Source organism: Gavialis gangeticus, unplaced genomic scaffold, assembly GCF_001723915.1.
Source record: "Gavialis gangeticus isolate Ggan-Ray unplaced genomic scaffold, GavGan_comp1, whole genome shotgun sequence".
Lineage (NCBI taxonomy): Eukaryota > Metazoa > Chordata > Crocodylia > Gavialidae > Gavialis > Gavialis gangeticus.
The window spans coordinates 72,943,167-72,953,517 of record NW_017729022.1 but is presented as its reverse complement, the minus strand read 5'-3'; the positions used below and the strand labels follow the sequence as shown (position 1 = coordinate 72,953,517).

At 41.0% G+C, this 10,351-nt stretch overlaps 1 protein-coding gene across 1 annotated transcript in view; it reads left to right on the top strand.

Moving 5' to 3' along the window:
* Positions 1–10,351, top strand: part of MYBPC1 (myosin binding protein C, slow type) — a 126,356-nt gene that overhangs the window by 91,504 nt on the left and 24,501 nt on the right. Inside the window, exons 21-23 of the mRNA XM_019515379.1 lie at positions 1,094–1,282; positions 3,435–3,569; positions 10,230–10,348. Coding sequence (XP_019370924.1) covers positions 1,094–1,282; positions 3,435–3,569; positions 10,230–10,348 — 443 coding nt within the window. The remainder of the gene's footprint in view (positions 1–1,093; positions 1,283–3,434; positions 3,570–10,229; positions 10,349–10,351) is intronic.

Sequence of the window (10,351 nt, the reverse complement as noted above, 5' to 3'; positions counted from 1 at the left end):
GAGGCATGGACAAGCTGCCGGGTTCTGTTTCTCCCACAGTGCAGGTGGGAGTGGGGCAAGGGCAGTGGTGAATGATTTGCCTCTGCCCCATTCCTTCCTGGCCTGTGAGGGTCTCGATCCCCAGCCCCAGCCCTCACCACTGTAGGGGCGGGGAGAAAATTGAGTCCCCTGTGGTGAGGGAGGGAGTGGGGCAGGGGCAGGGGTGAGTGATGCCCTGGCTGGGATGGGTGGTAGAATAGGTGGAGGCTTAAGGCTTAGCCCAGCTGGGGTCCCACTCACCCATTCCCTGCTTCTGCCTGTGTCCTGCTCCCTCCTTCACTGTAGGGGCCTTGATCTGCACCCCCCACATGGCCCTTTCCCCTCCCCTCATCCCTTCCCCCACAAACTTACCTGCGGGGGGGGAGGGGACATGCACACGCACACTCAGCCCCCTGAAATAACTTTTTCTCTCCCTGCCTAAGCAGCACCTGCCTCTGCTCTAGCCCCAACCCCATTCACTCCCTCACCGCAGGGGCCTTGATCTGCCCCTCCCTGCTTAAAAACAAGAAAAAAAATATAAAAGGTACATGAGCTGAAACTTTGAGACCGGAAGGGTACACTTGTTAAAAATGTTGAAAACCCCTCCCTTAGATGACTGAGTTTAGTGAAAAACTTGCATATTTTTTATCATAAACACCAAACCTGGAGACTATTCTTTTATTGTGTTAGCATGGACACAGGAAAGCATGTGATGAATTCCTAGGCACGTTGGAGTATACTAAAGCACATGGGAGTTAGGAGAGCTCGGAAGCTGATAGGGCTAACCCCTTATGAATTTTGAGCTAAATACTGCTGTGTTACAAAGTTAAATTTAGTGGTTTTGGGGGGAGGTGGGGAAGAAAACCTAATTTTACAATCAGAAAGTCTTCATTTGTAAAAACCTAAGATAGTTACATGTAAGTCACCCAGGGATCAGAAAGTGATATAGATTTGTATCTAGAAAAGGGGTTAGTGGCCATCTAGAAAGATGACATTGATTTGTAGCTGATTTTATAAACACTGAGCTACTGGCTAGTTCTTTATTTAATCTTATACCACTTTGTTTGGTCAATAGGATATTTCATTGAAAGGAAAAAGAAACAAAGCTCCAGGTGGATGAGACTTAATTTTGAACTAATTAAAGAAACAACTTTTGAACCAAAGAAGATGATTGAAGGTGTTGCTTATGAGGTCCGTGTATTTGCTGTTAATGCAGTTGGGACTTCCAAACCAAGTATGCCTTCAAAGCCTTTTACTCCCTTAGGTGAGTAAATGTGAATATAGAAATATCTATGTATTTAGAAAATTAGTGTATGTATCATATTATGATTATTTTTACTACGGTAGAGCCCTGGTTATGGACTATGACACCAGTGTGCTAGTTACTGTACAAACACAGAGCAAAAGGACTGTCTCTGTCTCAAAGAGCTTACAGCCTAAGACAGCAATTTTCAGCCTGCAGTCTGTGAACCCCTGGGGGTCCACAGACTATTTCTAAGAGGCCCATGAAATATGACTATGATCAATCACAAGAATGTGAATGATAAATACATTTATAATTAACAGGGGTCCACACCTCCATTCAAAATTTTTAGGGGTCTGCAAATGTAAAAAGGTTGAAAACCACTGGTCGAATACAAAAGACAACAAATAGTTAAGATGGGCAAATACAAGGAAACAGTAAAATAATATTGATCCACATGATAAGCAGTGGTTTATGAACTTTAAAGAGCAACAGCCAAAAGTCCTAACTTTATGCTTCCAAAGTATTCTTTATAAACTTTAGGGTGCTTTCTGTGGTAGGTCAAACTTGTGACATACAGTTTACAGAAATATAGATCAGACACAGTTTTCATTTCTAGGTATGTTCTTAAGAAAACTTTCACATTTTAGAAACAACCAGACTCTGGAAACAACTGAAAAGTTGGGGGAAAACAAATTACACTGAGTACCGCAATGGCTTGTGTTCCATGCCATGCGGAGATCTGAGTTTCATTCAAGCTTACCCCTTTAGTGTTTATCTTTAATTTTTGTATAATGCTTTTCAATTTCAAGAAAAGTATGCAAGCATTAGCAAATAATTCTCACAGCACTTTTTGAAACAATCAGGCGTTAACTCCAAAGGGCAAAAAAGTTAAGTGATTCACCTAAAATCACACAATAAACTAAGCAGCAGAATTACGATCAGAAATTAAAGAGCTTTTGGATTCTAGTTCATGCTTTGTTCACCACTCCTGCTAAGAAAGCTTGCTATATCTATACTACTACTTGAGCCAGCTCACAGGCCTGCTTTCTAGCCCCAACATACTGACCACCTCAGCTTCCCCACACCTGGGGAGCATGCCGGCCTGTTCCCAGTAGCTGTCCCGAGAATCACAGACCAAGGCTAAGCTTCCTCTAAGCCTGCCACTCTCTGAGTCATGTTCAGTAATTATCTAAGTGCTACAGCCAAGCCCCCAAGTGGCCCTCCTCCACCCCTCTTCCTGTCTTTAGTGCCCATGATTAGAGTCAATCCCAGGAGAGACAAGTCATAGGCATGACTTCTAGAAAGTGATTGCATGAATATCCTGTTCCTTTCCAGTAAAGCCCTTCTAGGAATCATTCTGCTCACTACTTGTCTTTCCCTCTGTGCTTCATGTATGGAGAGCAGCAGAATAATAGCGGTGAAGGAAGGATACCTTTTTGTTTCAGGGTAGTTTAGGGTGAGCTTTCAATTCTCCCCAAAGCAGAAATATAGGCATACTCAGAATTCTTACTAAGGAGGAGTAACCTGATTTCAATATCCTTTCATAGTGTAAATCATGTCTAACCATATAGTAAACAGTCTTGCAAACTTTTTTTTATGCCATACCATAACATCTAGGGACCCTCATTATGGATAAGGAGCTTATTTTAGCTTAATCTCAGTACAGCTGAAGGTTATTGATGCAGAAAGGCAAGCTTGCCTCTTTACATAGAAGCAGGTTATCAAATGGTTCTGACAAAACACGAAATCCTATTATTATAAACACCATAGTCCAGGAGGAGATTTCTGCCTGATGCAGAGGACAATCAAAACCCTGTGAAATAGTAAGGAGATACTGCTGGTGCAGCAGTGCCTTCTGTTTTTGAGAGGAGAAATATGATATAATAGGGAATTTCATGTCTGTCCAAATATACTTCAGTGCTGCAGAGTCTGTCAGGTGGTGTACTTGGTAGGGAGACAGATTTCATGTATTGGGCAGGGTATCTTACTCCTTAATAGGACAGAATAAGACATGAACATTTCACAAAAGAGAGACATACAGCCTTAACCTCTCAGATATCGAAGCCCTAGAACCTATGGTGTCATTTGGGGGAAGGAGTTAGAAGATTACCATTTATTGTACATAACAAATGCCAACTTTCATGTTAATACATTGTTCCCTTATTTTTAGCTGTGACCAGTCCACCAACGATGCTGGCTGTTGATGGGGTAACTGATACCACAGTGACAATGAAATGGCGACCACCAGACCATATTGGAGCAGCAGGTTTAGATGGCTATATTGTAGAGTACTGCTTTGAAGGAAGTAAGTGACAACAGCTATAATATGCTCCTAGCACTTACAATAAGTGAGATATGCCCCATCTTTTCTCTTTGGGAGCTGATAGCTTTCACTTTGAGGTGAAAATTAATCAATCATTCAGCACTGTCAAGCTATTGGGTTTCAATCAGGTTCCTCTCTAGGTAATCTGGCATTTGATCTGGCTTTTCAGAACAACAGACACTTATGTATCTGTGTTTCCTATACAATGTACAGGAGATTTGGATTCAGGAGCTTCCACTACTCCCTTGTTTTTTCAGGAGAGAAACTGGTCACATAAAAGAAAGCAAAAATTTGGATAGATGGTGAAAGGGAAATTTTTTTAAATGATCCTCTAAACTGGAGAGTAGAGGAAATTAAAACCCCCCATCGGGACTAATTCTGCATGAAGGCCAGTCATATGGGGATAGTATAGCCTGCAGTAAACAAACATGTTTGAAATGTCCACCAGAGGGTTTCCCTATGTTTGAAAACAATTGCGGGATGTCCTCAAATGCCACATCAAGATACAGAGGACAGACAGCCTTGTGGTTCTGCTGTACTATAAAATGGAAAAGGTCTGAAGCCACCAAATTCAGATCTGGATTTAGAATTCCCTCAACATTCAAAGGGCTAGGGGTCCAGGATCTTTCGTTCAGTCTGTCTTGAAAATAGAGGTGAACACACAGATAAGAACAATGTAAGTGTGCAAAGGAAAAAAAAGCTCAGTCAAGAAAAATAATGTGAGAAGGAGAAATGCAAACAATCTGTACCATATAAGTAACAGTATTAGTGTATCAAGTGTTCAAATAGTAGAACCTTTATATATACACTTCCTAGCTATGTACTTAGTGGAATCTTTCCACTAATATAAAGCTGGAATGTGGGTTCAAAAAGAAATTAAGACCAATGTCATTTGGACAGGTAAGCAACATTTGACATAATGGAATACAGAAAATTTCATTACCATGTGTATCTAAGATGATTAATTGTGAAGCCACTAGAACAGTGGTTCTCAACCTTTTTCCTACCAGGAACCATTTACAAAGATTCATGGCCTGTCCCAACCTACACTCCACTGGCCCTGTCGGTGCCCAACCCCCAGTCCCCTGCCATCTGGGCCACGCTGGTGTCCCTCAATCCCAGCCCAGCTGGGGGTCTGGGGGGTCTTTAAGAGGAGGCTAGATGTACACCTTGCTGGGGTCGTTTGACCCCAGTACTCCTTCCTGCCATGGCAGGGGGTCGGACTTGATGATCTGCTCAGGTCCCTTCTGACCCTACCAACTAAGAAACCATGAAGGGAGCCCCAGCTACCCAAATCCTGCTCAGGCCAGACTGCTCAGGCCGGAGCAGCAGTGGAGCAAATCCAGCCCCGGCACGGGCTGGAGGGAGGAGGAGGAGAGGCCTGTGGCACGCCCCCTGCCCTGGGCTGGGGCTGCAGCACCACACCAAGCACCCTGGTCATGGCTCCTCCCACCCCCCAAGCAGCATCTCCCAGCCGCCCCATGCCTGCAAGCACAGGCCCTGGCCCTGGTGGCACCAGCCCAGCCAAGCAGCTCCCCCCACCCACTTCCCCTGCTGGAAGGGGCAGGCACCTTCCTGGCACTCCTCTGCCCTGCCACAACTCACGATCCTTTAAAATAGGGGTTGTCAACCAGGGGTACACATACCCCTGGGCGTACTTGAGAAGGCCCTAGGGGGTACACGCAGGCGCCAGATACAGAGTACTGCCACGCGCTATCCCATGCTGCTGTACAGGTGCCACCTGCCCAGCCAGATGCAGGGGAAGCTCACATGGAGTGGCTACCACTGCTCCACATTCAGCTGCACGCCACACCCCGCTCCATGTCTGGCAGGGTAATACCCCAGCTACCAGGGGTACATTGATCCAAAAAGGTTGAAAACCCCTGCTTTAAAATATTCTTGTGACCCACTGTTGGGTCGCTGCCCACGGGTTGAGAAACACTGATCTAAAAGAAGTTCTTCCAGAAATATTTGAATATTTAAAGGAGTGGAATGCAAATAAGTTCACTTTGACCATTTGTTGATATTAACTATATTGTAAATCTAAATGCTGGTTCAAATGTATTGTGCAAGTTTTTACAAATCAAGGACAGAGAGGGCATTTAAATTAACAGAAAGTTTCTGTGGATGCACTCTATGGGATTCAGCCTGAACACAAGATAATACAGAACAGAACTTGTGGCCTGACATTTAGGATTCAAGTATCACAGGAAAACAAGAGTACAGAGAAAGCAGCCTGATCCAGCAAGAAGCAGAGTGTATTCAATTCTCATGCAAGTCAATGAAAGGAGAGGACCATCAGCACCTTTCTGGAAGTACTCAGCACCCTGAAGTCACTATCCATAAGGAACAGGAACAGAGTGAAAGACACTCATGAGCCTGCTGTAGATAACGTAAAGACAGGCAGGCATAACTGGAGCAGGTTTCCTTCTTATATGGCAGGAGAGAGGTGGGAAAGATTTGGAAAGAGGAAAAACACAATACTAGGTCCAGATGCAGCAAATGCATGTAATCCTCATATGTTCCTATGACAGTTCCATTGAACAAGCATGGATATTTTTAAAAAGCTTTTTGAAATCTACTGGAATAAGAAGTCAATTGGTGATTTAATTATATTATGGGACATTGTATATGATGTCCTTTGCCTGTAAACATAGCTCCCATTAAAGTCCTTTCAAGTGTTGTGAAAAAAAACCTCAATGACATTGTGTGGCCACACTGTATAACAAGACAAGAAATTCTCTGAAACCAAATTAGAGGGTAAATACATTGTTTATGATAATACCAACCATAATACTAACAGGAATCTTCCAAGTCTATATTTAAAGGTGCAGCAAAAAAAAATCATTGTATGCCTGTTAAACAGAACAAATTCTTTATTTTTTTTCAGATAGGTTTAAAACATAAGAAGATACAACAAAATAACAGTTGAATCTGTCATTTTGGTGTTACCCACCTCAGATAAAATACAATATATATAATGTATTTTACATAGCTTTTTGTGTTTATGTATATCTATATATGCCTCTTATAAAATACAATACATGCAATGTATTTTACATAGCTTTTTGTGTGTTTATGTATATCTATATATGCCTCCCATATATACATATGCATTTATATATACACAATCAGTATTACTTATGTATATATATAATATATATTAGTAACATTTAGGAAGCCAGCTTAATAGAAAATACAAAAATATAGGAACTTAACTAACCATGCATACATTTTTCTTCGTTCTGTCTTTTTGCTTTCTTTTCAGTATTTTCATGTCTCTCTTCTTCAGTCTTTTTTCAATATCTTTTTATTCTCTCAGACTAATTTTTTCCATAATGTTTAATAATTCCTTATATTTCAAGTTTCATATGAACATCTCTTTCATCTGTTCTTTTATTTTCCAGTTCTGACTTTCTAGACTCTTGCTAATTTCTTCAGTTGTGTTGTCTCACTCAGTCTCTCTTTTTGCCTTTGTATGTGACACAAGGATTTTTTTTAATTATAGGACTTTTAGAAAAAGTCATTAGGTGGTCAGGGGGAGCAGGGCAAAATTCATAGTAATACATCATTGAGAATTGTCAGCTGTTGTAGATCTCAAATTGTTTCCCACCATCTGTTTTCCTTTTTCCTGAATCTTACAATTGCATATGCACAGGTGAGCCCCTGTACCTGTTCAAAGACTCATTGGCTTCAATTAGAGCCCCTGTAGATATAAGCATGCTCCCACCATACCATCTGCTTGGTATGACTGTCTGGAACTGAACTTGCACTATGATAATATGAAAGAAATTTTAATACAGTAGTTCTCATACTACTGTACTAAAACCCATTTTTAATATCTAACTTGATTCTCTTTTAAAGATATTTTTGTGGTCATCTTCTCCTCCTACTTCTTCCTCCTCCTCTTCCTCCCTCAAAGGAGAGAGAAGCCTCATCAACCCTGAAGAACTTATACCTTACTTTATTGACCTGCTTCCTTGTGTCAAGTCATCATTAGTAACAAGTTTCCCTTCTATCTACTTTAGTTAAATGTATTCTTCCTCTCAAACCTTTCTCATGCCTTGTATAGATATTCATTGTTTCCTTTCTTTCAGTACTTCTCTCCTCTCAGTTTCCTTCTTTTTTCCCCCCATATACTATATTTCCTTCTTTCTTTCATCCTTACTCCCTCACCTTTTATTTTATTACTGTCTCTCTCAAAGTCTCCTTTGTCCTCTCCCTTTTCTGGACTATGATCAGACCAAAAACTATCCTATGTCTTCTGTCTCAGCACCATGAATACCTCTCATCTTCTGACTCTTCAAGTATAATAGCACTGCAGTCTGGGTAGCTTGCACTCACACTCAAAGCTGTAGATAATCGAAAGAACAGGTTGTTTCTCCCACCTAAAGCCAAGGTGTTCATCTAAGTTGAGAGAAGACATCACTTCTGTTCCTGAGCACAAACTGATCATTATTAGGAATTGAGACTCTTTCCTGAACTGCTGTGAGATTGTTGGTGTAGATGTTCAAATGAAGTGAAGTAAATGCCTTGCTGTGCACAGGTCCACATACTCTCAGGCACTTTCTAGTCTTCTAAGGCCATGTATAGATGTTATGTTTTTCTTAGTTTGATCCAAACTACAGCCATCACTATATACACATGGACATCTGTAGTCTGAATTAAAACTGACACCAGTCCAAATTAACTAATCCTCATTGAATGGTAATGAATGTAAACTAGGGCAGTCCAAATTTGGCAATTTAAACTGTATTAATTAACATGCATATACAGTGTTGCTTTTAGGAAAAACAGTCTGTGTGATGTGAATCAGTTAACAGAGTTTAGAAAATTGTGAGCATGTCTACAACTGGCCTAAGAGTTTTCTAGTTAGTAACTACATAGTCCAGGGGAAAAGCAAGGCAGTGGTCTGTAAAGAAAAACAAAACAAGACAGATATCTGACCAAGACAAGAGAGCACAATAATCACTTCCTTGAATTGTCCTTCTTGGTTCAGTCAAGTCATGTCTCTTCTTTCTTTATTCTATTCTTTCCTCTCATCATGTGGTTGGCATTGCAGTTTAAGTAAACCATGCAGAAAATGAGGTAAGCTGCTCTGCCTACCTAGATGAATAGGCATAGCTTTATCTTACTGCCAACACCCAGAAGCAGTTTGTCTGTCAGCTTTCCAACCACTCCAAATAGTTTCTCTCCATCTCCATGCTGCAGTATATATCTTTGCATACTAACAGGGAATGCTAACTACTGACACAACGCTCCTTTTGTGTGAAAGTGGGTGTCTCTGATTAATTGTAATGATGGACTCTCACAAGGTATATCAGCAGATCTCTCTGATGACATGGCGGAGACAACTTATAACCTGGAAGGTATGGCATTCAATCAAGATTATAAACCTTTCATGTACAGGGACATATTCTTGAAAGCAGAACTGGGTTTGGGGGGCAACAGTCTATAGAATCTGCTCTATTACTTACCTTCAGGAAGTTGTAGATGCATTATTCACTTGAGTGGGAAGGGGTTCAGGGAACTGAGCCTCTGACCACAACTTGTGTTAGAAACTAGGGGCACCTATATATAAACAGCAAGACTGTTCCAATGCACTCGATTAATCAAGTCCACTGGACAGCGATAATTACCATGCTCCGGCAGACTCCAGCATCTCATGTATCAGCATCCCTGCACTTTAAAATGACAGCAGCGGCACTTTATCTATAGCTTGTTCAAAAAGCTTTAGATAAAGTGCCTCCACTGCCATATTTAAGTGCAGGGACGCTGATACACGAGATGCTCTGGGCGCTTTAATTAGAGCAGCTCTTGGAGTCCCTCTAATTAAAGCACTGCCCCCCAACTCCTGGAGCACATGTATAAATGCCCTAGAAGAACAAGCTTTAAACATAACTGTGTTTAATGTCTTCCTACGAGTGGGTTCCACATGTGTAAAATTGTGTCACGGTATTGTGCAATAACTCTGCAGTTCTTAAATGTTTTTAGAAATGTTACTAATATTCAGTGCCAATATTATAGTGCGATATTTTTTATCTTTATTAGACATGGAATGCACTAACTATTGACTTGTCACTGTAGAAATCTGACTCTGCATGTCATAATGCCAGAGGTTTTTAAGTGATCCAGATTTAGAGGACAGGCAGGGCTTGATGGGAAACACTGCACCATTTCTAATCAGAACTTTTCTAAAGGTCTGTCTTTTAGTATTGGATCCACAAATGTTATATGACTGCATTACAGTCATGAAAAACAAAAGAAAAACTGGAGTCATTTGAAAGATTTTGATAAACTTTGTCTTTTTGAAAGGGGCTAGGAGGGAGTCTTTTTTTCATTTCATTCCTATTTCTTACCTCTGCCTGCATCTGCTGAAGGTGCTGCTAAATTCAACGAAGTTATGGAAGGGGTGCCTTGAGTCTAAAAGGATTGAAAAGCACTGCCCTACATATTCCTTCAGTGATTAATATGAACCATTTCCATGTGATAGTGTAATTAGAGAAATAAATTAGAGTCAATCAACAGCAGTTTCAGAACAATTATTCACTGTAGTGTAAGTTTTCTTGTTGGAGCATTAGTTACATATATTATTCTCTATTTTTCTCTCTCTCTTTCTCTCTTTTCTTTTCCTGAAACCAGCGGAAGAGTGGATAGTGGCCAACCCAGAAATGACAGACAAAACAAGGTTCACCATCACTGACCTGCCAACTGAATCGAAGATCTTTGTAAGAGTAAAAGCAGTGAATGCTGCTGGTGAAATT